Source organism: Heterodontus francisci, chromosome 11 (genome assembly GCF_036365525.1).
Source record: "Heterodontus francisci isolate sHetFra1 chromosome 11, sHetFra1.hap1, whole genome shotgun sequence".
In the NCBI taxonomy this organism is placed as follows: Eukaryota; Metazoa; Chordata; class Chondrichthyes; order Heterodontiformes; family Heterodontidae; genus Heterodontus; species Heterodontus francisci.
In genome coordinates, this window is record NC_090381.1 from 28,989,404 (window position 1) to 29,016,922 (window position 27,519).

Consider the following 27,519-nt stretch of genomic DNA (forward strand, 5'->3'; position numbering starts at 1 on the left):
GCAGTGGACTGCTGCCTGGGAGACCCCACACATGTCCCCAGCAGATCCCTGGAAAGAGCCAAACGCGTAAATGTTGAGTGCCACAGTGAACTGCAGGGCCACTGGCATATAGGCATATAGGGTGATCACCGAAGCCCATAGGTCACAACTCATCCTGCAGCATGGCGCATTAGTCAGTAACAGCCTCCCTGGACAATCGCAGTGGTCACATCTCAGGCTAAAATGAATGAATCACACTTCAAATCACAGCTTAACTTTAACAAAGATTTTACAACCATTTTATTAAAGACTTCTGTAGAGTTCTGTTCACTACTCTCACTACAACAGCATAAGCTTATCTGATCTTACAATAACCTCCAGGTCAGATGTTTTCCCCAAAGCACAAAGCTACTTCAGTTTCCCTTGCAAGGACCATATATTGTCTAATACTCAAGCTCACACACACAAATATGACATTCCTCCCTTATCAGGCCAAAACATGTCCATGATTTTTGAATATAATCACAGCATATAATCTTCATATTGTTTTGTTAGTCTCCTCTCGTGATGTAGTCTTCCTGTTTCTCAGGCACTCTGGTCACCATGTCAGGATTAAGAAATGTCATTGGCCTCTCTGGAACCAATGTTTCTCCCTCTGGATATCAAGCTGTCTGCCTGCCAACAGCATCACTGGCTTGGACATCTGAATTGCTGAATGTCAGCTTCACCTCAGCTCCTACATCTGGTTCATCTGCTGTTGTGTCTTTGTCAGCATGATACTTTTTGACACATGAAGAATTTCTGTCATACAGTACTCCTTCTGGTGACTGCACAGTCACACTGTTTCCCTTCTTGGCAATAAAAGTGTACAGCTTGGGATAATATGATGTATCCATCTTACTTGGACTCTCCCATCTCAGCAATACTTCATTACCTGGCATCACATCAGGTTGTCTAGCTCTCCTTCTGTGGTCTGCATAAAACTTTGCAGCACCCTTTTTCTCAGCATCATGATCTCCAACCTCCTGATCAACTCTAATGCCCCACTGTTCTGGTAGCTTGGTGCATATTTTGCATCCAAATAACAACTCAGCTGGGCTCTTTCCTGTCGTAGTGTGTGTAGTTGCTCTATACATGGCTACATATAACAACATCTCCTTCCAGTCTTTACCCTCAGCCTGAGCAATCCTCATCCATTTCTCTAAGCTTTGGTTTTGTCTTTCCACTTCCCCATTTGCATGTGGCCATTTCGGTGTTACTCTGTAATTTGCATATAATCTGCAAAGGTCTGTGAAATGAATTGTGTCCCATTGTCTGAATACAAAGTGACTGATAGACTATGCCTTGCAAATATTTCAGTAAATGCAAACACTGTTTTCTCTGCCGCTGTAGACTTCAATACCACATACTCATAATAACGGCTGTGATTGTCTATCACCACTAGTGTGGACTCTCCTGATGGAAATGGACCTAAGAAGTCAAAGGCTACATCCTCCCATAGTCCAGCCGCTAACGGTGTACCGAGTACTGGTTCTGGTGGATTGAGTCTACTGACAAGCTGACATCCATGACATGTTTTGACAAACTGCTCTACATCTTTCTCCATCCCTGGCCACCATACTTTGATTAATAGGTTTTGCTTAATACCAACCATTCCGAAGTAACTCTCATAAGCTAGCATCACCAGTCTAGGCCTAAACTTTTGTGGCACTATTAGTCTGTTACCTCTGAGAACACACTTCCCAATTGTGCACAGTTCCTCTTGTATAATTGCTCTGGGCAGTTCTCCCAATTTCCAACTTGGATTCTCTGTCCGATGTCATTCAATTCTGGATCTTTGTCTGACTCTCTTTCAAGCTGTCTAGTTGTCATTGCTATCGCTGTAGCATGAACTTCCACAAACTAAACGAATGATCGAATGATTCAGTTTCCTTCTCTAGTGAAGATCTGTGTGTTTAATCCTCCCTCAGTAGTCGTGACAGTGTGTCAGCAAAGTTCATCTTTCCAGCAATATGAACCACCTGTACTTGTATTGCTGGAGTCTCAAAACCCAACTTTCAATTCTGGCACATGGTTTGCCAGGCTTGCCACTCTGTTCAGCTTTGCTTCTGCACTTCTTAGCAAAATGATCTCTGCCCCTACATTTTGTACATATCTTGCCCTTGGCAGGACAGCAATCATCTCTTCTATAGTGCCCCAAGTTACCACATCTGAAATACTCTCACAAACTTGTTGTTTACTTATATGCGTACCTGGATTCCATTGTGTCACTCAATTAACCTCAGATGCTGTTGTGCCAACAGCAGAAATAGGACCAAGTTGCAGGCTGTGAACTTGTCCATCCACTGCTTCCAATGCAGTCGCTATCTTCAAAGTGTCATCCAACGTTAAGTCACCTCTTCATTCCAGCAGCCTGCATCTCAACTTATCCGACTTGCAATGTTGGACCACCTGATCCATTATCTGGTTATTCAAATCCATCACAACATAATTGCATCCATCCGATGCCTGCCTCAAACGAGTCACAAATTGGGCTTCTGTTTCCCCTTTGACGGAAATGCCTTTGGAATGTGGCATCTGGCTTCATCACATAATGGTCCTTCAAAGCTTTCACTGCATGTTCATAATCCACCTTTTCTCCCATGTCAGGCAATGTCACACCCCCATTGAAGAGTAATAAGGCCCATCGCTGAGCTTTCTGCACCTTTGTTGCCCCGTCCAAAAACAAAGCCCAACTGTCAGCATATGCTTCAAACTCCTCCAGCCACACTTTCCATTTCACAGTAACGGAACTGGCATCGCCTGTTGGATCAAAAGGCTCAATTACCCGACTGCAGACATATCAGCTCCAGCAAATGCCATGACACAATCCTAAATATCTCTGAATTTACCTCGATGCCAATCTGACATCTCAGGCTGAAATGAATCACACTTGAAATCACAGCTCAATTTTAACAAAGATTTAACAAGTGTTTTATTAAAGACTTCTGTAGAGTTCTGCTCACTGTTCTCATTACAGCAGGATAAACATATTTGGCCTTACAATAACCCCCAGGTCAGATGCTTTCCCCAAGCACAGAGCTACTTTCAGTTTCCCTTCCAAGTACCATATATTCCCTAATACTCAAGCCCACACATAACAGCAGTCTTCACTGAAACTGCTACTCAGACATTTGGAGGTAGCTGAGGCAATTCCGGTACACTGAGGCCCTTCTTGCCATGGCTGGCAGCTGTCACCCAGCTCTTGGAGCTTCACAGGAAGGCACAAGCTGCCTCCTGGCCCGACCTCTGTTGAAGCCACTGCATTGTGCCACAGGGGTCCACAAAGATGGGGTGTATGCGAGCCATGCCAGCTGATAGTAGCCTTCCAGAGTGCTGTCCTTGCAGAGATGAACATGCCTTGATACATTTCCCTTTGCTTCCCCCCTTGGAACACGCGCCCTCAGTGCCCACACCAGGCTATGACGACCGGACCCTGTCACCCAATACTATGGCCACTAGACCCTGTCACCCAAAATATGGCTCACCAGCCCCTGTCACCCAAAACCAAGCCCATCCAGCACTGTCACCTGAGACCAAGCCCACCCATGCAGACTGCCTAGCACTGCAGGCCGACAATGGCCTCTGCTCCCCTCTTCCCTCATCCAATACTCCACATGGCTGCCTTCCTGCAGTGGCACTGAGGCCTCGCCTTGATGCTGCCACCTTTAAACAGCTGGGGATCAGAAGGCACGTGATCCCGTCCACCGTTGACTTAATTCCAAATCCCCGTTGAATTGTGATCAGTTCAATGCAAATGTATTATAACAAGCTATTCACCAATTTAAATTACAGTCCTGTTGTTTCAGGGCAGCATCGCCGCCTTGGAGCTTTTCCACCGCTGACAAAATCTGGAACCAACGCCACAATGTCAGATTTGTGGGCATGTGTGGGTCAATCATTATTCTCCGGCCACCACCACGCCCTACCCCCACTCCTCCATTCTTGCACCTGCTGGTGTCACTAAATTCTGCCCATTCTGTCCAAAGTGTGCGCCTGCATCTCTCACCCCATTTTCGAGTGTCCAGTATCTATGTAGTGCCTAAAAATGGGGAGCTACACAGCCTAATTTAGCCCCCTTTCATTTAATCTTACATCTATGCCTTCTTGATTTAGACACTTAAATCACTTAAAGTCTCTCTTTGAATTTGCTCATATTATCTCAGGATAATTAAGCGAACACATGGAACAAGTCAGACAAATATAAACTGTCACTTTCCCAAAATCTTGACAAAAGTTTTTGCACAATAGAAGTAGCAGCTGTGATGCTTTCCTATGAGCCTCCTGAATATAGGAGTTTAAGTGCAAAATATTTACATCAGCAAACAGTGTTGGTTCATCTCAAACTGTCTTAAATTTGAGAAAACAAATTTCATCCCTGTAAATATAATTGTCTATCATATGAAAGCAATAATTACTGCAAACAACAAAAGAAATGTACAAAAGAAGAATCTACTGGGTTCATCACTGCAATCCAACTGTATTTCAATGCAGAAGTAACCTATTGAAAGTAAACATGCTGTACAATTTTAACCTTGGTATGCTGGAGTTTGAAAAGCAAAGATCAAGTTTTAAAATACATTATCATTTAATTATGGAACAAGCAACAACTTCTAAAGTTCCATTCAAGCACAAGTAATTTCTCCGACATGAAGGAAATACAGCTTTGTTTAGCAAACATTGCAAAATGATGGAATTGATATAGCAGTGGCCAAAAATTTTCAATTAGCTTTTTTTAAAAATTACTTTATGGGATGTTGATGTTGTGGGCAAGACCAGCATTTTTGTTGTCCATCCCTAATTGCCCTGGAGAAGGTGGTGGTGAGCTGCCTTCTTGAACCGCTGCAGTCCTTGTACACCAACAAAGCTGTTAGGGAGGGAGTTCCAGGATTTTGATCCAGCAACAGTGAAGGAACAGCGATATATTTCCAAATCAGGATGGTGTGTGGCTTGGAGAGAAACTTGGAGGTGGTGGCGTTCCTATGCCCCTGCTGCCCTTGTCCTTCTAGGTCATGGTTGTCTAACCTACGGCCCGCGGGCCAGGATCCGGCCCCCCAAAGGTTTCCATCTGGCCCGCGGGTGTAAACTGTACTCAGGGCCATTTCTCATCCTCGCCAGGGCTCTGTGACTGGAGATGGGAAATTTCCCATTGTCTTCTTCTTGCAGAGCAGCCTTTTTAAAAATATCATCAGTTTCACTGCTGACAGCTGCTGAAGCAGGAACATGCTTCTCAACTTTGACAGATTTGGGGTTTTCCGACTTTTTGAAAAGCCCACCGGAAAAGCCTGAAGTGCTTTCCTGCTTCAGCTACTGTCATCTGTGAAACTCAGCACGATGTTTTTAAACAAACTGATCAACCACAAAGCTGCTGTACTGAGCGTTCCCGCTCAGTGCAACTGTCAGAGAGAGGGAGAGATAAAGAGAGAAAGAGAGGGGTGGTGGGGGAGAACAAAGAAAGAGAGGGGAAGAGAGAGAGAGGCGAAACAGAGAGAGAGGGGAATAGAGAGAGAACGGGGAAACAGAGAGAGAGGGAGGAACAGAGAGAGAGGGGAAACAAAGAAAGAGAGGGACAGAGAGAGAGAAGGGGGAAACAGAGAGAGAGAGGGGGACAGAGAGCGAGAGAGAGGGGAGAAAATTGAGAGGGAGAGGGGAACAGAGAGAGGGGGGAATAGAGAGAGAGCGGGGAAACAAAGAGAGAGGGACAGAGAGAGAGAGAGGGGGGGAAATTGAGAGGAAGAGGGGAACAGAGAGAGAGGGGAAAACAAAGAGAGAGAGGGGAAACAAAGAGAGAGGGGGCCAGAGAGAGGGCGGAAATAGAGAGAGAGAGAGAAGGGAAACAGAGAGAGAGGTCGAACAGAGAGAGAGGGGGAACAGAGAGAGGGGAAAACAGAGAGAGGGGGACAGAGAGAGGGGGGATAGAGGAGGGAACAGAGAGGGGGGAACCACAGAGAGCAAGGACAACATAGAGAGTTGGGGGGGAAACTCAGAGAGGGGGGAACATAGGGAGAGAAATAGACAGCGACAGAGAGATCAAGATCACTTCTGACAGATGGATATCTGTCCAGAATACTCTGCATCACTACATCAAGTGTGCAGGCAGAGACTGACTACTTCTGCAAGCAAAAACAATGCCAGTGTGTCACTAAATCAGTTTTCAAAATAGTGACGAGAAAGTAATCAATAAATTAGTCTTCTCATTTAAAGATTCTTCACAAAAATGCACATTTGTTGTTGCTTTTATCAGTAAGATAAATTTTTAATGCCTTTGTCTTTTGAAATGTTCTCACCGGTCCTCTGGGCCGAGCAAAAATCGTAATGCGACCCTCTGCCAGAAAAGGTTGGGCAACCCTATTCTAGGTGGTGGAAGTCATGGGTTTGGAAGGCACTGTCGAAGAAATCAGCATCATGTGTCCTGGGTTAATAACTTCAGCATTAGTGTCAGTAATATGGTTACTATATTTTGATTTTAGGTAAACACATACCTGATTCAGATGTAATTCTGATCAAACAACAGCATTCCAATATATGAACTCACAAGGAATGCATTCCAACAATAACTTGTATTTATATAGCACCTTTAACATAATAAAACCACCCGAGGCACTTGCTTCACAGGACCTTATAAAGCAAAACCTGACACCGAGCAGCATAAGGCGATATTAAGGCAGATGGCCAAAAGCTTGGCCAAAGAGGTAGGTTTTAAGAAGTGTCTTAAAAAAGGAAAGAGAGAGAGGCAGAGAGGTTTGGGGAGTAAATTCCAGAGCTAAGGGTCTAGGCAGTTGAAGGCATGGCCACCAATGGTGGAACAATTAAAATTGGGGATGTTCAAGAGGCCAGAATTAGAGGAGTACAGATATCTCCGCAGGTTGTGGAACTAGAGGAGAATACAGAGATAAAAAGGGGCAAGGCCATGGAGGGATTTGAAAATAAGGATAAGAATTTTAAAATTGAGGCGTTAGTTAACTGTGAGCCAATGTAGGACAGCGAGCACAGGGGTGATGGGTGAACAGGACCTGTGTGATTAAGGACAAGGGCAGCAGAGTTTTGGATGACCTCAAATTTAGAAAGGGTAGAATGTGGAAGGCTGGCCACGAGTGTATTGGAATTGCCAAGTCTAGAGGTAACAAATGTAAAGACATGTGGTTAAGCAGGAGATGAGCTGAAGCAGGGGCGGAACCGGCAATGTTATGGAGGTGGTAATAGATGGTCTCAGTGAAGGTGTGGATATGTGGTCGGAAGCTCATCTTGGGGTGAAATATGACATTAAGGTTGCACCTAGTCTTGTTGTGTCTCACACAGTTACCAAGGAGGGCAATAGAGTTGGTAGCTAAGGAATGGAGTTTGCTGTGGGGACCAAAGACAATGGCATTTTTTTTTACCAATTGGAGAAAATTTCTGCTCATCCAGTACTGGATGCCGGACAAGCAGTCTGATAATATAGTGACAGTGCAGGAGTCGAGAGAGGCGGTGGTGAGGTAGCGTTGAGCGTCGTCATATAATACATGTGAAAATTGATGCTTTTTGTTTTCAGATGATGTCACTGAGTGGCAGCATGCAGACGAGAAATAGGAGTGGGCCAAGGAAAAATCCCTGGGGACACAGGAGGTAACTGCCAGAGTAGGAAGAAAAGCCATTGTAGGTGATACTCTGGCTATAATTTGATATATAAGAATGGAACCAGACAAGTACAAGTGCCACCCAGATGAACAGTAGAGAGACCATTTGCAAGGACAATTATATAAAAAGCAGTTTAGATATGTCACTATTCAACTAGGTGAATGCACTCAAGGTCAGAAGAATATATACTAGTTCAATAGTGGCCTATTTAAATTAACTATGGTTCAATTGCTCAGCGCAATGAATTAGCCCATCCAGTTTGTCTCAGTTGCATTTAACATGGCCATTCTATAAAGAGTTACAATTCCAGTTATTGAACATTTGCATTTATAGCTATCCAACCTCATTACCTACATTTTAGTGTATACATTACAGTTCAAAGCTCCTGAAATTCTGCATCCTGCCAGAGGTCAGCTACTGAATGTTCTTTGTAATAACTTTCAGATGGCCTGGTTCCAGAATAAAAGCTCAATGTAATTTGATTTGGATAGACAGGGTTCAGATCATAGTAGTGCTCATTTAAACCTGAAAAGTACAGGAATGTTTCTTTCAAGGTTGAAAAGCATTTTCTAAGACTGTAAGGACTTTTGCCCCACTCTTCTCACATTCCCTTCAATTGCTTTCAATCCTTCAATTTTCGCCTACGTGCAAATTTCCATTCCCACCAGTCCTGTACCCCATGCAAAGATCCTAACCTCTATCTGTAGCTGTGAATAAATCTGAATTTGCAAATATGCATAATCATAACACTAAGATGGCCTTGGCATATTAGATGGAAATGGAATGCTTCCACCTGGGTCAGTCTAACACCCATTTTCAAACCATTTGGGTGTAAACTGTACCCATACCAGATGATTTGGGTTCACATACTCTAGTGATTCCTTATAGTACAGTCCGTTGATACTGGAAGTCAACCTCATAGTTCTTCTCTGCACACCTTCCAGAGTTGAATACCTCTCATATCTCAATATTCAATACTCAAAGTGTGGCCTGAGCTGATTTCTGCGCAGTTTTAGCACTAACTCCTCTGAACTGTATGCTACTGATCTGGCTGTATAGCTCAAGAATTTATTTGTTCTTGTTTTTGCATGAAAGGTGTTACATTTTTCAGTTTGATTTTTTTTTAAATTCTAGATTTTTTTTGACTCCCATGCATGTTTCAGTTAACTTATATAAGTGAGCCTGTGACCCAGAGTAGGTGTTTACTTGCCCTGGTATCTAGGTAAAAGACATGGCTTGCCTGGGTACCCCTTTCAGATTATTTCAGTTTATAGTTCTACTCTGTACCTTCAGGAGAGCTTCCTTATCTTTGGAAGCTGTAGAATAACATTGCATCAGACTTTGTTTTGGGATAATTGCCAAACAAATTTATTAAACAATAATTGTCAAATTAATTTCAACATGCGAGGTATTACATTTTGGGAAGAAAAGTAAGGAGGTCACATATTACTTGAAAAATGGGATGTAAATGGAATAGAGGAGCAAAGGGATCTGCGAGTACAAATGCACGAATCACTAAAAGCAGATCAATGACAACAACTTACATTTATATAGCACCTTTAACAGAATAAAACGTCCCGAGGCATGATATCGGAGCATTATAAAGGCAAAAACTAAAGCAAACCAAGCACGAGGGTTTAAAGATAGAATTGAAAAGCAGAGATGTTATGCTAAATTTGTATCAAACCGTGTTTAGAACACACTTGGAGTACTTTTCTGGTCGCCATATTATAAAATGGATATAAAGGCACTGGAGAGGTGTAAAAAGATTTATAAGGATGATTCCAGAACTGTGATGTTATACCTATCAGGAAAGGATGAACAGAGAGGGATGAGGGATGGCCAATAAAATCTTTAAAAATCATGAAAGGTTTTGATCGAATAGTCAGAGAGTGTTTCTGCTTGTGGAGAAGAGCAAAACCAAAGGCCATCAATATAAGATAATCACCATAAAATCAAATAAGGAATTCAGAAGAAACCGCTTTACACAGTGAGTGGTGATAATATGGAACTCACTACCACAAGAGGTAATTGAGGTGAATAGAATAGATGTTTGAAATTTAATCCTTGGGAGTGGACTAGGAGTTTGGGGGGGTGTAAATCATGTGGGAGAGCCCCGCTGCTATTTTACCAGTGGTGGGGGAGGTGGCAAACGGCCCACCTGCCCTTAGGCCAATTGAGGCCCTTAAGTAACCAATTAATTGCCATTTAAGGCCCCTTCCTGCTGCTGCTGATATTTTACCAGTGGCGGATGGGCACTTCAGCACCTGAGAAAGCCAACTAGTAATACATGGTGTCCTCCTTGTGGGAGAGGCCCCCCCACCCCCAGCAGCATGTTTCACCGCTAAAACAACCCCTCTACCCTACACTCCGACCACAAACCCCACCTTGGCGGGGCCTAGCCAATTGTCCCCAGCGAGGCTCGACCCCCGCTAACCTTTTTGGAGGCCAACATCCATGCTCCTCTTCTTGGTGGGTGCAGTCCCAGCAGTTGCCACCGCTCTCAGTGGCGCTGCTGGGACTGAAGAGCCATCAGCCCTCTGATTGGCCAGCAGCTCTTGGAGGCACGACATCCTGCCTCAGAGAGGCAGAAGCTCCAATTGAAGCCAATTAAGAGCCTAAATCACGCAAGGCAGTAGTGTGACTTTCAGGCCCGGCGGAAGTGGTCTTATCCGGCTTTCCAGCCGATGGGTGGGACCACTACTTCACTGTTAAAGATAAGATATGAGGGAAAAGAGAAGTGAGAATTATGCTAATAAGATGAGGAAGGATGGGAGGAGGGTTGAGTGAAGCATAAATGCTGGCATGGACTTGTGCTGAATAACCTGTTTTGTACTGTAAATTCTATGTAATTCTGTAATAATCAAACAAGCATATAGTAGCAGTGCACAGAATTGTTTTACAAAATTGTTAACCATTGCTAGTTCCTCATATAGTAGTTACTAAATCATTCACAACTCCTGTGTTAAACTAGGATATAACTTGCTGATATTGTGTTTCTTTCCTTCTCACCAAACGTTTAAGTTATTTGGATTGACCAATACAAGGATAAGATGATTTTTTAAAAACTTCAAAATAGCAACTGAGCAAAATTTAAATAACTATTATATTCACAAGGCCTGCTCATCAAACACATATTTGAATAAATGGCACAGTGTGTATGTATGTGAATTGAGTGGCCTGACCTCTCCCCTAATCAACTGCCTGACAACAACTATTAAAATGGCAACTGTTGTAACAAAATGAGCTGGAACATCTTTCTGTAAGTGAAGCTGGTTTTAAACCCTTTATCTAACTTCAGTTCTGTCATCGTGGATTAGGAGGGCTTTCACATTCTGGCAACATTCCAGAATAGGTGTCTAACCTTATATCCAGTTGGGACATTGTGAGGTCATGAAAGGCATTATATAAATGCAAGTTTTTCTTTCCATCTTTAAACTTATATCCTAGATATATCCTAGATTGAAAGTTTGGGCAAAAGATACAGGGGGAATATGAGGAAGCTCTTTTTTATGCAGCGGGTGATAGTGACCTGGACGTCATTGGCCACGAGGGTGGTGGAAGTAGAGACGATCAATTACTTCAGGAGGAGGTTGGATGACCACCTGAGAGAAATAGACTTGCAGGACTACGGGGATCGAGCCAGGGAGTGGGACTGACTGCATAGCTCTGTGAAGAGCCGGCATGGGATCGATGGACAGAATGGCCTCCTTCTGTGCCGTAAATAACTTTATGACTCTAGATCATAGTTGCATTCCTTGTGTAAGCTTTCCATTGTCCTAATCAGTTCAGGAACTGCCATATGCACATAAGATTTGATCATCTTTTAAAGGTGTCAATTGACACAGCATCAACTGCATTAGTTGGAACTGTATTTTAGATACCCATTTCTCCATATCAAAATTTTGTTTCTAATCTTTTGTTAGTTTTCTTCTTAAATTTTATGCTTGCTCATGTCCTTTATTTCTGTCCTCATACTCCAGATTCAGCTGCTTGTATCTGTGTTGTTCATTCTGCTCTGCATCTAAAAAATGTGGATCTGACACCCATAAATCTACAATGCAAAATAAATGTTTCTTTATAGCTTGGACCTAGAGTCCTGGAATTATCCTTGTTAATCTTCTCTGAATCTTCTCCAACACATTAACATCCATTTGAAGGTGGGACAATATGTCAAATGTGATATCACCAATTTGTTTCTGCTTATCATCAAATACCCTTGAAGTGAACTGCTTGTCCTGAAGATGACTAAATGACAAGTTACCACAGAATAAAACATTTTAATCTACATACTTTTAAAAATACCAATGCAAATCTTTTTTTTCTAATAATAACCTGTGATAACTTACTGACCAGGTGCTTCACACATTTACAGGCCACAGTATGCAAAATCAAAGGAAGATCGCAACTGAATAAACTTCCACTGCGTACAATTCTTCCAAACTTATTTTTTCAAGGCCAGACTACTTTTATAGATGAAAAGGGTGCAGCATTTCCTGTGGTTAGAGGCCAAGTGTGGTTAGAGACGCCATCTATGACTCAGCAATGACCACCTATGGCAATTGTGTGAAGCGGAATGCCGGCTGGTTTCAATCTCACATTTAAGAGCTGGAACCTGTCATAGCCACTAAGCGCATTGCACTGCTGAACTACAAGAAAGCCCCCAGCGAGTTAACATCCGTAGCACTTAAAGCAGCCAGAAGCGCTGCACAAAGAAAAGCCAGGCGCTGCGCAAATGACTACTGGCAACACCTATGCAGTCATATTCAGCTGGCCTCTGACACAGGTGATATCAGAGGGATGTATGATGGCATTAAGAGAGCTTTTGGGCCAACCATCAAGAAGATTGCCCCCCTCAAATCTAAATCAGGGGACACAATCACTGACCAACGCAAGCAAATGGACCGCTGGGTGGAGCACTACCTAGAACTGTACTCCAGGGAAAATGTTGTCACTGAGACCGCCCTCAATGCAACCCAGCCTCTGTTAGTCATGGATGAGCTGGATGTACAGCCAACAAAATCGGAACTCAGTGATGCCATTGATTCTCTAGTCAGCGGAAAAGCCCATGGGAAGGACGGCATTACCCCTGAAATCATCAAGAGTGCCAAGCCTGCTATACGTTCAGCTCTGCACGAACTGCTTTGTCTGTGCTGGGATGAGGGAGCAGTACCACAGGACATGCACAATGCCAATATCATCACCATCACCCTCTATAAGAACAAGGGTGACCATGGTGACTGCAACAACTAGCGTGGAATCTCACTGCTCAGCATAGTGGGGAACGTCTTCGCTCGTGTCGCTTTAAACAGGCTCCAGAAGCTGGCTGAGCGTGTCTATCCTGAGGCACAGTGTGGCTTTCGTGCAGAGAGATCGACCATTGACATGCTGTTCTCCCTTCGCCAGCTACAGGAGAAATGCCGTGAACAACAGATGCCCCTCTGTGTTGCTTTCATTGATCTCGCCAAAGCCTTTGACCTCGTCAGCAGAAGTGGTCTCTTCAGACGACGAGAAAAGATTGGATGCCCACCAAAGCTACTAAGTATCATCACCTCATTCCATAACAATATGAAAGGCACAATTCAGCATAGCGGCGCCTCATCAGACCCCTTTCCAATCCTGAGCGGTGTGAAACAGGGCTGTGTTCTCGCTCCTACACTGTTTGGGATTTTCTTCTCATGGCTGCTCTCACATGCATTTAAGTCTTCAGAAGAAGGAATTTTCCTCCACACAAGATCAGGTGGCAGGTTGTTCAACCTTGCCCTTCTAAAAGCGAAGACCAAAGTACGGAAAGTCCTCATCAGGGAACTCCTCTTTGCTGACGATGCTGCTTTAACATCTCACACTGAAGAGTGCCTGCAGAGTCTCATCGACAGGTTTGCAGCTGCCTGCAATGAATTTGACCTGACCATCAGCCTCAAGAAAACGAACATCATGGGACAGGACGTCAGAAATGCCCCATCTATCAATATTGGCGACCACACTCTGGAAGTGGTTCAAGAGTTCACCTACCTAGGCTCAACTATCACCATTAACCTGTCTCTAGATGCAGAATTAAACAAGAGCATGGGAAAGGCTTCCTCTGCTATGTCCAGACTGGCCAAGAGAGTGTGGGAAAATGGCGCACTGACACAGAACACAAAAGTCCAAGTGTATCAAGCCTGTGTCCTCAGTACCTTGCTCTATGGCAGCGAGGCCTGGACAACGTACGTCAGCCAAGAGCGACGTCTCAATTCATTCCATCTTCGCTGCCTCCGGAGAATCCTTGGCTTCAGGTGGCAGGACCGTATCTCCAACACAGAAGTCCTCGAGGCGGCCAACATCCCCAACATATACACCCTACTGAGCCAGCGGCGCCTGAGATGTCTTGGCCATGTGAGCCACATGGAAGATGGCAGGATCCCCAAGGACACATTGAACTGCGAGCTCATCACTGGTACCAGACCCACCGGCTGTCCATGGCTCCACTTTAAAGACGTCTGCAAACGCAACATGAAGTCCTGTGACATTGATCACAAGTCGTGGGAGTCAGTTGCCAGTGATCGCCAGAGCTGGCGGGCAACCATAAAGGCGGGGCTAAAGAGTGGCGAGTCGAAGAGACTTAGCAGTTGGCAGGAAAAAAGACAGAAGCGCAAGGAGAGAACCAACTGTGAAACAGCCCTGACAACCAATTGTATCTGCAGCACCTGTGGAAGAGTCTGTCAATCTAGAATTGGCCTTTATAGCCACTCCAGGCGCTGCTTCACAAACCACTGACCACCTCCAGGTGCTTACCCATTGTATCTCGAGACAAGGAGGCCAAAGAACTAAACCAAACCTCTGGGGAGATGAACCCTTTGAAGCAGATGAAACCTTAGAAGGAGATGATCAGTAACTGCTTGCTTGGCAGACAATGGACTGGCTGTAGATGAGCTTATATATTGTTTGGCTGTTTTGTTGTACATAAACTGTTCTGTTACAATCCTGCCTTTTGTTGACATAAGACACCTGAAGTGATATTTATGTATGAGGAGAAATCTGATGGTAAATAAACAATTAGCTACTAAAATTAATCTATTCATTGGTGTAATTATCTGTGCTCAAGCCTAAGGCAAAAATCCCCTCTCCCTGGTTAGTGATATGCGGTCTGCTTCACCAGAGATGGCGGTCAGTCGGGAGGTAATTGAGATAAAAGTTCTCAGATCCTGACCCCACCCTTCCTGAAAACTGGAGCATGAGCACTCCACTCAGTAATAATTTAACTCCAAGTGCTTTGCACATTAATTAACACAAATCATACAACACGAGAGCTGATAACAACCCTAACAATTGTGAGAAAGTGACCATGGGCAATGAAACTGCTGTGGAGAGTCGATGAACAGGAGAGATTATAACCTCTCCCTGTAGCAAGAAAGTGTGATTTATTGAGTGTGTTACTGCTGGCTCACCAGCAGCAAATATTCAGCTCAGTGGGTTACAAACAACTGAGATCCACTGACATCCATTGGGAGGAGAGGTCACAGCAGGGTGATTTTCAACTTACCACCTGGGCTGTAACCAGACAGAGCTGCTTGCACGTCTGTTGTAAAACCAACTGGATTTTCATCCCTCCAGTTGGGATGCCTGGAAATGACACAATTGTGTAGGCTAACTCCTAAGGTCACTGTTCTGCAGTTATGTCAAAGGAGTTGCTCCTGAGCTAAGAGATGTGTTCCTGAGATTGTCTGATTCCATGGGCTGTGAGGGGTGTGTTAGTGTCTAATAAGTTCTGTTAATTGATGTTAATAACCTACTGGTTTAAGGGAATAGGGTGAACAGGTGTTGAGTGTTGATTAGTTAACTGTACTCAGATGTATATATAAAGATCCAGCCAGCCAGCACTGGCTGGGTGTTGTTAGGAGTGGAGAAGTAAGCAAAATAAAACAGTCTCCACCAAAGCATCCTAGTATTAGTGTCTTTTTCACAAACAGGCTTGGCAGTTTCTCTGACATTTGTAGCAGAGAATGGTTGCCTGAAAGTGAAGTTTTGAAACTAAGATTTGTTTTCAGATGGGAGATTAAAATTGGAGTTTTCTTTGAGAAGGCTGCAATTGGAGTTTTCTTTCTGAAGAAAGATGATTGATACCAGGTGTCTGTCAGGGTATGATTTTTGACAGCTGTTTTGTGAAGCTGAACCTTGCGAGGAATAGGAGAATGAAGTTGATCTATGGACATGGGGTATTTCTTAACCAAAGAGGAAGCAAGGAATAGCCCTTGCACTTTCACTTCCTGCCAGAAGCAAGATCAGGGGCAAAGTGTTCTTGGAGCCAGAGGCTCATTTGGACAATGAGGAAGGTTTGGACAATCCCTTAATATCTATTGATAAAATTTATATGAAAGATGACTTATGGAGTGCCTATGAGGCATGGTCGGACTTTGATAAATTTAGAAAATTGGATGGTTCTTCCATAGAAGAATATATTATGGAGTTTAACTGACTATATGCAAGGTTGCAGCGATTCTACTTGGAAATTCCTATATCTGTGCTTCCCTTCAAATTGTTGGATTGTACTAGGATATTGAACATGGATAGGCTCTTGGTATTAACCGGAGTTAGATTCAAAGAAAGATATGCTATTTGATCATATGTCTGACATCCTGAAAACATTCCTTTTGGGCTGCTTTCATGGTGCAAATGGGCTCTTCAGCAGTGTCACCACTGAAGGATACAATGCTAGCAACATTCTGAGGTCATTCAAATATGGGGCACAAACATCAGTATGAAAGGAAAATCTCAAAACTAATGAGGATAGAGACCCTTTTGGCAGCTATAACAGATGGCAGGAATTGGGCAATTATGACAGAAGGATGAACCCCAGAAATAACCAAGGGGTGGTCAACAGGTGTTTCTGATGTGACTCAGAATCATTATATGTTGCATTGTCCAAAAGGGAATAACAGGGTTTTTGAGACGACACATGACATGGAAGGTTCGGAAGGCGAGGATGATGTTACTGATCAATCAGAAGGAATTGTACTGGTCATGAGAAGCTTCAGTCCAGTACTGAGTGTTCTGGTTGCAGATTTGTTTAATTGTGGAGTACTGAACAGTGGGTGTACATTCACAGTATCTGGAGTGGACTGATTAAGGTGTTACATGGATTCTTTGAAGTAAGGAAGACCCAATTAAGGTCAAGGAATATGACAGTATTATCTGTTTCAGGTTTGGGGATGATAACACATGGAATTACCACTCTTTTTAGTGATATCAATGTAAAATAGCAGGGGTAAACTATTTTATTAGTACGGATGTGGTATCCAGTGAAATACCTTTTGCTGTTAAGTCAACCAACCAATTTGATATGGAACATGATAAGGTGATTGTCTTTGGGATATCTGTAGCTTTGTCAGGACATTATTGTATTCCTTTTAATGAGACCTAATATCTCTAAGCAGGATGTTAAAGAGGGATAAATGGCATCCAGGGGCAGGGATTTAAAGAAAATGCAAATTATTCCAAAAGTACATCAACAGTTTGCACATCCATCTTGTCATAGGTTGAAGATTCTGTTCAAAGATGCAGGGGTAACAGATGATGACTTCTTCTTTTGGGCCTCCTTATCTCGAGAGACAATGGATACGCGCCTGGAGGTGGTCAGTGGTTTGTGAAGCAGCGCCTGGAGTGGCTATAAAGGCCAATTCTGGAGTGACAGGCTCTTCCACAGGTGCTGCAGAGAAATTTGTTTGTTGGGGCTGTTGCACAGTTGGCTCTCCCCTTGCGCCTCTGTCTTTTTTCCTGCCAACTACTAAGTCTCTTCGACTCGCCACAATTTAGCCCTGTCTTTATGGCTGCCCGCCAGCTCTGGCGAATGCTGGCAACTGACTCCCACGACTTGTGATCAATGTCACACGATTTCATGTCGCGTTTGCAGACGTCTTTATAACGGAGACATGGACGGCCGGTGGGTCTGATACCAGTGGCGAGCTCGCTGTACAATGTGTCTTTGGGGATCCTGCCATCTTCCATGCGGCTCACATGGCCAAGCCATCTCAAGCGCCGCTGACTCAGTAGTGTGTATAAGCTGGGGATGTTGGCCGCTTCAAGGACTTCTGTGTTGGAGATATAGTCCTGCCACCTGATGCCAAGTATTCTCCGAAGGCAGCGAAGATGGAATGAATTGAGACATCGCTCTTGGCTGGCATACGTTGTCCAGGCCTCGCTGCCGTAGAGCAAGGTACTGAGGACACAGGCCTGATACACTCGGACTTTTGTGTTCCGTGTCAGTGCGCCATTTTCCCACACTCTCTTGGCCAGTCTGGACATAGCGGTGGAAGCCTTACCCATGCGCTTGTTGATTTCTGCATCTAGAGACAGGTTACTGGTGATAGTTGAGCCTAGGTAGGTGAACTCTTGAACCACTTCCAGAGCGTGGTCGCCAATATTGATGGATGGAGCATTTCTGACATCCTGCCCCATGATGTTCGTTTTCTTGAGGCTGATGGTTAGGCCAAATTCATTGCAGGCAGACGCAAACCTGTCGATGAGACTCTGCAGGCATTCTTCAGTGTGAGATGTTAAAGCAGCATCGTCAGCAAAGAGGAGTTCTCTGATGAGGACTTTCCGTACTTTGGACTTCGCTCTTAGACGGGCAAGGTTGAACAACCTGCCCCCTGATCTTGTGTGGAGGAAAATTCCTTCTTCAGAGGATTTGAACGCATGTGAAAGCAGCAGGGAGAAGAAAATCCCAAAAAGTGTAGGTGCGAGAACACAGCCCTGTTTCACACCACTCAGGATAGGAAAGATGATGACTACACTAAAGTTATCAAGGATATCAGTAAAAAATGAGATCTGTAAAAATACAGGAGGACATCATGATATGTTATCAATATCCCATTAGCAAGGGACTTTAATGAAACCTTGGCAATGGACTTGACGGTATGGGATAAAGACAAACAGTTTTCTTCTCCGCTTTATAGTGTGGACATAGTGACTAGGTTCAGTCTGTCAATGGTAATTTATAGTAAAGACAAAAGTAATAATGGACAAGATAATGGAAAGGTGGATAGAAATGGGTCTGGGAGCACTGGCTAGATTTCTAACTGACAACGGAAGAGAATTTGCCAATGATGAGTTCAGTAATATGAGAAAATATGAATATTGTAGTGATGCACACAGCAGTAGAAAATCCTTTTAGTAATGGGATTTGTGAGAAATCATGCCGTGATTGACCAAGTGCTCTGAAAAAGTTTTAGCCGACCAACCAAATTGTAAGTAGACAACTGCTCTGGCTTGGGCAGTACACACGAAAAACATGCTTTAAATGGTTAGGTGCTACAGCTCCTATCAATTATTTTACAGCATGAATCCGAAAGTACCTTCGGTAATGTGGAATCATCCTCTGGCTTTAGATTAGTTCAATTTTTGCAGAACATTTGAATGCCGTGCTTGCAGGGAGAAGAGCATTTATTAAGGTGGAGGTTTCAGAAAAAAATCAGGACAGCTTTGAGGTATCTGATCAGGCCATCAGAAAAGAATTTTAATACCGTGCACAGGGTGTATTACAAAAGAGAAGGGCAGAAAGAATGGAGAGGCCCAGGAAAAGTTGTAGGCACCGATGGCAAAACAGTAATTTTGCAACATGGCAACCAAACTGAGTATATTCCTCACGGGTTATTGGAACTGATTATACATTGACAGAATCTGAACAAATGATGGACACTGATGATGCACCATGTACTTCACATGCAGATATGCCCCGATGTCTGACGTTTACGAGCAACAGATTGTGGCAGATAATGGGCTGACTGAGAGTGGACCAAGTGATAGTAAAGATCCAGACAAGGCCATTTATCCCAAAGGTCAAGTGTGGAAAATTGTGACTAGAGTAACTTGTATGCCAGAAGGGACAAATGAATGGAGGGATGCCACCATTATAGGAAGGGCAGGAAAGGCCACAGGGAAATACAAACATTGGTTGAATGTGCAAGACAAGGGTGGTGCAGTGGTTAGCACCGCAGCCTCACAGCTCCAGCGACCCACGTTCAATTCTGAGTACTGCCTATGCAGAGTTTGCAATTTCTCTGTGACCGTGTGGGTTTTTGCTGGGTGCTCCGGTTTCCTCCCACAGCCAATGACTTGCAGGTTGATAAGTAAATTGGCAATTATAAATCGCCCCTAGTATAGGTAGGGGAAGGTGGGGATGTGGTAGGAATATGGGATTAGTATAACTGGGTGGTTGATGGTCGGCACCGACTCAGTGGGCCGAAGGGCCTGTTTCAGTGCTGTATTGCTAAATAAATAAAAAATAAAATAAAGGACCAAGATATCAGACCTATAGATTGGCAGAAGGAAGTGAAACTGTGGAAGGCCATAAAAAGTAGTGTAAGTTCAGACAGTGGGTCTGAAGATGATCATAGGCCAAGGAAAAGGTCATGAACTTGTGAAAGGAAGTCTGGTCCTTGGAGGGACAGGTTGAGTGGTAGCAGTCCAGAAAAGGATAGGAAATGAAATAGGGAATGTGGGTTCACAACAGCAAGGACCAGAGACCAGACGAGGAGCACCACAGGAAGTAGAAGTCCTTACAATAGAGAAGCTCTATTGGCGACCAACAAGTTAGATGGTAAGTTGGTAAAGGAGGCAAAACAAAAAGAGCTTGCCAGGTGGAGAGAGTTTGGTGTACACAGGGAGGTGCCAGATAGAGGATAACAAGCATGTCTCGTAGATGGATCTGGACAGAGAAACTACTTTCCGATGCTACATATAAAACTCAGGCCAGACTTGTAGCTCAGGGATTTGAGGAATGACTAGGTGACCAGGAAGTTAGAATAGACTCCCCAACAGCAGGAAAAGCAAGTTTGAGGATTTTCCTAGCCCTTTTAGTGACACTCATGGGAATGTAAGTCCATTGACATCAAAACAGCATTTTTGCAATGAGAGAAGTTTCAAAGGGAAGTATTTTTAAAGCCACCAAAGGAAGCTGGAGATATAGAAGGGAAATTATGGAAGCTAAACAAGTGAGTGTATGGGCTAAATGATGCATCCAGGGTGTGGTATTTATCAGTTTGGTCTGTCCGACGAAAAGCTGGTTGTATTCTGCTAAAAGCAGATCCAGCAATGTTTCATTGGTACTATGAAGGAAAACTAGCAGGCATTTTCATGATAGAGGTAATTTTCTGTGGGGAGGATCTGCGGCATGAGAAATATGTTAGATCAAGTTCTACAGGAATTTAAAATTGGAAGTCTGGTTTCTGGAGCTTTTTAAATATATAGGGTTGAATACGAGACAAAGTTGGGAGTAACACGAAATCAACAGTCTTACTTAGAATGTTTATAGGGTCCCAATAAATCTGGCCAGATCCTCACAAAAGGAAGACTCTGCAACGAAGGAGGAAGCAGACCAATTAAGGAGCTTAATCGGGCACTGGTTGTGCACACAAACTAGGCTAGATGTTTGTTGTGATGTATTGCAATTGAGCACCATGCTGAAACATTACTGTTAGGGAAGTGCTGAAAGCAAATAAGACATTGAAGAAATTGAGTTTAGACAAATGTACAGCACTGGGTGACCCAGAAGAAATGAAATTAGTCATATTTAGTGACGCCTCACACGCTAATCTTCCTGAATGGTTATTTGAGCAGAGCAGAGTTCATTATATTTTTGATGGGAAGAAATGATAAATGTTGTCCATTAGCTTGGGAATCGTAGAAAATACATGATAGTTAAAAGTACCTTCGCTGCTTGCATTGATAGAAGCAATAGATATGGGTATGTATTTAGCGAGTATTTTAAAGGAACTCATAAGGGGCAATCAGAGAAAAACTTTTCCTATAGAATGCTACATAGATAACCATTCTCTCTGGGACAATGTCTGTTCAACAAAGTGTCACAGAAAAGAGGTTGAGGATTAATCTCACAAGTATAAAAAATGTTGGAAAGAAAAGAAATTTCCAAAATAAAATGGGTCGACGCAATTCATCAGATGTCCGATTGTTTTACAAAGAGGTGCTTGTTCAAAGAAATTGTTGGATTTCCTTGAAGAGGGCTGTCTTTTAATGATGAGTTAGGAAAATGTGGAATTTTTTAAATTTTAGATTGCTTTGTAATTCTTTAAACAAGTTTTTTTTTTAAAAGGGAATATACTGTATGTTAATGACTGCTGTTGAACATTGATGGTATAATGTAAGCTAAAAAAATGTATCATTATTTTATCTTTTTGTTTTTTTTATATGTAAACAAATATAAAAATGTATTTACTGTAAAGAAAAGGGGATCTTAGTGTCTAATCAGTTCTGTTAATGGATGTTAAATACCTGGTAGTTGAAGGTATTAGGGTGAACAGGTGTTGAGTGTTGAATAGTTAACTGTACTCAGATGTATATATAAAGAGCCAGCCAGCAGTGGCTGGGTGTTCGGAGTGGAGAAGTAAACTCCGACAAGCAATAAACAGTCTCCACCAAAGCATCTTTGTCTCTGTCTTCATGATAAACAAGCTTGGAAGTTTCTCTAACAGGATGTAGACAGGCAACACTCCCTTACAGCTCTCTGCTTTCTGCACCTGTACATTTAATACAAGCACTGCCAATACTAGTGCATGTATAAACTGTTTATCATGAGCTATATACCAATCTTTTACAACCCACTTCAAAATAAGGGAACAGCATTCGAAAAGAACCATAGAAAAATTACAGCACAGAAGGAGGCCATTCAGCCTGTTGTGTCCACACTGGCTGAAAAAACTAGCCGCCCAATCTAATCCCACTTTCCAGCACCTGGTCCATAGCCTTGCCGGATACAGCACTTCAGGTACATGTCCAGGTACCGTTTAAAAGAATTGAGGGTTTCTGCCTCTGCCACCATTCCTGGCAGTGAATCCAGACACCCACCACTCTCTGGGTGAAGGTTTCTCCCCATGTCCCCTCTAATACTTCTACCAATCACCTTAAATCTGTGCCCCCGGTAATTGACCTCTCCACTAGGGGAAACAGGTCCTACCCGTCTAGTCTATCTCGGCCCCTCATAATTTTGTACAACTATGTTGATTGATGACCTTCAGTGGAATGCAGCAGAGGGAGTGACTTTGGAACCAGTCATTCAACAACCACACTTTAATTGGCCAGAATTGTTTGAAACCATAAAAAAATTCAAAGCAAGGATTTCAAATTCAGTTTTGAGTCAACAAAGGAATCACATTGCTACTTGTATAACAATTGTTGGTTTGTCTCAAGTTGCTGATATGTCAGCCTTTGCTCAGTGCTTTAGATCTCTCACATCTGAGTTCGAAGGTTGTGCCTTCAAGCCCCACTTCAAGATACTATAAGCACATAATGCAGGCTGTCACTTCACTGCAGAACTGAGGGACTGCTGCACTGTTGGAGATGTCATCTTTCAGATGTGATGTGAAATTGAGGAACCCTTCTGAACTGCCAGGTGGTTGTAATGTAAATGATCTCATGACACCAAGGGTTACAGCCTTACCAAAATCTTCATCCGTGAAGAAATGCCAAGCCGATCCCATGAAGAACACTGCCAGTGTAGCAGCCAATATTATCCCTCAACAAACATCATGAGAACACATTAACTGATCATTATCTCATTGTTCTTTGTCGAACCTTGTCTGCAAACGATGCATTTTCTTACATTATAACAGTGACTATACTTCAAAAGTACTTCATTGGCTGTGATTGGGGACATCTTGAAATTGTGAAATTTGCTATTTAAATGCAATTTCCTTCTTTCTTTACCCCACAAGCAAGGAGAAAGTACAGATCACTAGCTGGCAGCCTGTAGTTTCCCAACAGGTGCTCCTAGTAAGGGCCATTCCTTCCTGTTCTGTCTGACTCAACTGTCCACTGTTTGAACCTGCAGAGCAGCCTCAATGATGAACTAGTTGTTTTCGTTTTAAACAGAATCATATTGAACCCTCCCTGTTACTCTACTTTGCAACACACCAAATCAAACATTTACTGGCTTCAGCATAAACTATTATTTTATGACTAGTGTTGACATATCTGATAGCTTCACTATTTTATATCTGAGAAACACTTAACGAACGAGTTTGAGGAACAGGAGTGAGGCTGCAGATCCGTTTTCCCTTGTGCTGAAAATGTCTATTTTATATTAATCTAAATACTGCTCATCGGGTAAGCATGTAAAAGGAAACAATGAGATGTGACAGAGCAAAGACCATTTCCAATATGACAAGAAAATATTAATATTACAAAGGAAAGATTTTAAAAGTCACCATTACCCACCTGCTGAGATATACCAGTGATCCAGCTGTGTGTAAGGACAGCTGGTGTAGGAATTGTTTCTTTTACATATAGCACTAAACAAAAGATATGACAACATCAGGAAGCTCTGCCTTAAAAATGATGTCAGCTCAAGGGCCAAACAGGTATAACTAAAAGGAAGTTATTTTCCACTTTTGAGACCATAGTGACATTTCAGACAGGCAATTCCAGAAGCTAAAACGTCCGCATATTATTAGCAGAATAAGGCAAAATGTAAAAGCAAAATGAGGCAGACATTTGACAGACAATCCCATCTGATACATTTACTTTACAGCACCTTAATCAAGAATTTGTACACAATAAAATGTGTTTCCCATCTTTAGAACACCCAGCCATTCACACACTGCTGTAACTATCTCCTACTGGTGAAAAAATGGCAAAAAAAAGCTGCTGAATACAGCATGGGTATAATTTCAATAACTGATATGGGGAATTGACCTCAGCCACCATCGCCACAATTATGACAGTAGTGCAGCCCACAATGTTGTCTGACTGGGTCCTGGACCCCCCCACGCTAAAGCCTGGCTCAGGTATAAAATTAAAACACGACCCAGGCACAACCCGACAACAGCCAACCTGAACCTGACCCTGACCCGAGTCCGAGTCCTTTAATTTTTTTAAACGCCCGACCCGACCCGAACCTGACAGGTATTTGGGTTTGGTAAGGTAGCCAGGCTTTAGACCAGGTGCCAGTTGTTGATGTACCTGTGTTCAATTAATATCATAAAGTTTAAAAAAAAATAACAAACACTGATTTCAAACAGGCGAAGGCGCCGCGACCCTGAGCACTCACAGGGAAAAAAATCCACTTCAGCAAATCATGCAATGTAACAATCAAGCTTCTGAACTGTATCAAGTTCCGATGTCATTTAACAAATAAAAATCTCCCCGGAGATCTCAGGTTGGGAAGTTTAATGTCCCTATTTCCAGATAATTTTAAATCCTTGGGCCAAGTATAGATTAAAGCAAGAGCTCAGTTAATGATTCTGTACTTACTGCAGTTATTGGTATCTTCCCCGGGCTTGCCAGTTTCTCCCAGACTTGATAGATTTCAGAATGTAAAGGGTTGGGTTAATTTCACTCGGGTGCTTTATGTCAGAACTTGTAGCTGCTTCTTTCCCTCCCATTCTTCTCACCTCTGATTTCTGTTTTTCCTGATCTCAGTCTTTCTTTCTCTCTCTTTCCTTGCTGTAAAACCAGAAGTAGGCTCCAGACTTTGCCTTCTCGCTGTCTCTCAGGCACTGAGTCATTTTTCCACGATTTTGCACTCTCTCGCTGGCTTTAAAAGGACAGAGAACTGCTCTATTTAAAAAAAAACACATGAACTAAAACTGGATAAATGAAACATCTAGTGAAAGACTTGTGAGGCCGGTGTGCTCTGAGCTGCTGGGGTAAGTGCGGTGGAGCATTTCACACCTCGATATTCGTGTGAGGGCGTCAGTAATAAGACCACAGCTGCCATCTGCAGGCTACCGAGATATGTTTTCAAACAGGAAGAATAGGGAAGATTTCAGAGCACTGCACATTTCCCATCCAGACCCCCTGAATGTTCATCTGAAGGTTACTTCCCGGAGCAAGGCAGCACTCTCCATGTCCAGCCCGGGCTGATCCGAGCCCCAATGCTGAACCCGGAAGCGACTGACCCGACCTGAACCGAACCTGATGCATGTCGTCAGGTCTGGTTGGGTTCGGGTCGGGGCAGAAGACGATGTCCGAGCAAAGACATAGGCCGGAATTTTCCCTTCGGCGGACGGGAGTTCACCACCAACGCAGTGGGGGCGGCACAGTGGTTAGCACCTCAGCCTCATAGATCCAGTGACCTGGGTTCAGTTCTGGGTACTGCCTGTGCAGAGCTACAAGTTCTCTCTGTGTCTGCGTGGGTTTCCGCCGGGTGCTCCGGTTTCCTCCCACATCCAAAAGTCTTGCAGGTTGATAGGTAAATTGGCCATTGTAAATTGCCCCTAGTGTAGGTAAGTGGTAGGAGAATGGTGGGGATGTGGTAGAGAATATGGGATTAATGTAGGATTTGTATAAATGGGTGGTTGTTGGTCGGCACAGACTCGGTGGGCCGAAGGGCCTGTTTCAGTGCTGTATCTCTAAATAAATAAATAAAAATGAATAAATAAAAAGTCGGTGGCCAACCCACTTCCGCCTAGCCCAGGGATCCATCCCGCATCTTAAGGGCCCCCCGGTTTTCATTGTCCTGAGGGGGGACTTCCACCCGCTGGAAGGAGGAAGTCTCGCCTCATTGAGCTGCTGGCCATTCATCGGTCTGGCAGCTCTTAGTCCCAGCAGCGCCACCTGGAGCGGTGGCCACTACTGCGACTGCAACCCAACCGACCAAGTAAGTTAGCCTGGAGCCGGGATCCAAGGTAGGTTTTGGATGCCTTACCAGGGTGATCGGTCGAGCCCAGGTGAGGCAAGGGTATTCATTTGGCGGGGGGGGGGGGGGGTGCGTCTTGGGTCCCGGAGTGGGTTGGGAGGCGGGGGCGGCCCTCAACCCTGTGCCCAATTGTCAGGGCAACCACCGGGGCGCAGAAAGGCCGGCAGGTCTCACTGGGTGGCCTTTCACCTCCCCAGCATGCCCTCTTTCCATGGGTGAAATATCTATGGAGGTGGGCAAGGGCCCTTAAGTGGCCATTAAGTGGGGGAGGTGGGAGCAGCTCGGGAAGGCCTCCCAGAGCCTCCCACTCAATTTTACGCCACCCCCATGCCACCATTTGGCTCACAGGGATGGTGTAAAATTCCAGCCACAGGGTGGCCCACAGTTCAGTGTTGCCTGCCTGCAGATTCTCCAGGCTGCAAGAGAAAGATGGGAGGTTCTTCTTCCCCACTGATGGCAAAAACAGGTCCTCCCACCTGACCAAGCAAGCCTGGGTGAAGATCGCAGCCATGGGGTCACCCAGTGCAACTGGGTCCAGTGCAGGAAGAGGATCAATGACTTCCTGCCATCTGCCAACATGCGTGCTCCATACCAATCGCCTTGCTGAGAATTGCATGTGTCTACGTGAGAGGCAGCACAACATGAGGAGGGTAGCATTGGATGAGTGGCTAGGGTTCTGTCTCTTCTGGACAGCTGCATAGCTGTCTCTCAGACTCAGGCCACCTTCCTTCATAGTTCACCAATCTTTAACTCCTCTGATAGCAAGTGTCGGTGTGAGAGACATCAGATTCTCCAATAGGGGATGAGAGGCTGAAATGATCAGAACTGTCATGTTGATCTGTGCCGTTCTCTACCACTTCCATCCGTCCTCTAGCAGGACAAAGAGGGCCCAGAAAAGGCGGAGGACTCTCAGATGTATGTCCACTCACCTCCGCCGATGAAGAGGCCTTGGAGCTGGCGGGCAAACAGGAGTGGCCGCACAATATCAGATGGGGAGATTAGAGTCCCTGCTCAAGAGAGCGAGAATTGTTTTCCGTCGGCGTGCGCATTAATGTTGGAGACCCACATTATGCTTGGTTGGCTTTAGGAGATCTGCACAGCCTAACCCGCACATGTTTGTGTTCGCTCATGTCGGTAGTCATTCACAGGGATCTGCAACCACAGAGGGACAGCCGTCCACCTCTGAGGAGGAGGACCACTATCCCGTGCACCCTCCACCAGTGCAGATACTTTCACCTCGGTGGGTATCCGCT

General features: G+C 44.0%; 1 protein-coding gene across 6 annotated transcripts in view; it reads right to left on the minus strand.

Moving 5' to 3' along the window:
* The window catches only part of LOC137375158 (alpha-1,4-N-acetylglucosaminyltransferase-like), a 133,663-nt gene extending 108,342 nt beyond the window's left edge, over positions 1–25,321 (minus strand). For 2 of the 6 annotated variants that reach the window (XM_068041864.1, XM_068041866.1), the window contains exon 1: positions 24,880–25,321. Coding sequence is in view for 1 of the 6 variants with exons in the window: in XM_068041863.1 (XP_067897964.1) it covers positions 11,989–12,004 (16 nt within the window). In the remaining 5 variants the exon portion in view is untranslated. Of the gene's footprint in view, positions 1–2,231; positions 2,710–11,988; positions 12,033–23,844; positions 23,898–24,879 lie in introns of those variants that run through there. The other 4 variants (XM_068041868.1, XM_068041869.1, XM_068041863.1 and 1 more) reach the window with 4 other exon arrangements.
* Between the last annotated feature and the right edge of the window lie 2,198 nt (positions 25,322–27,519).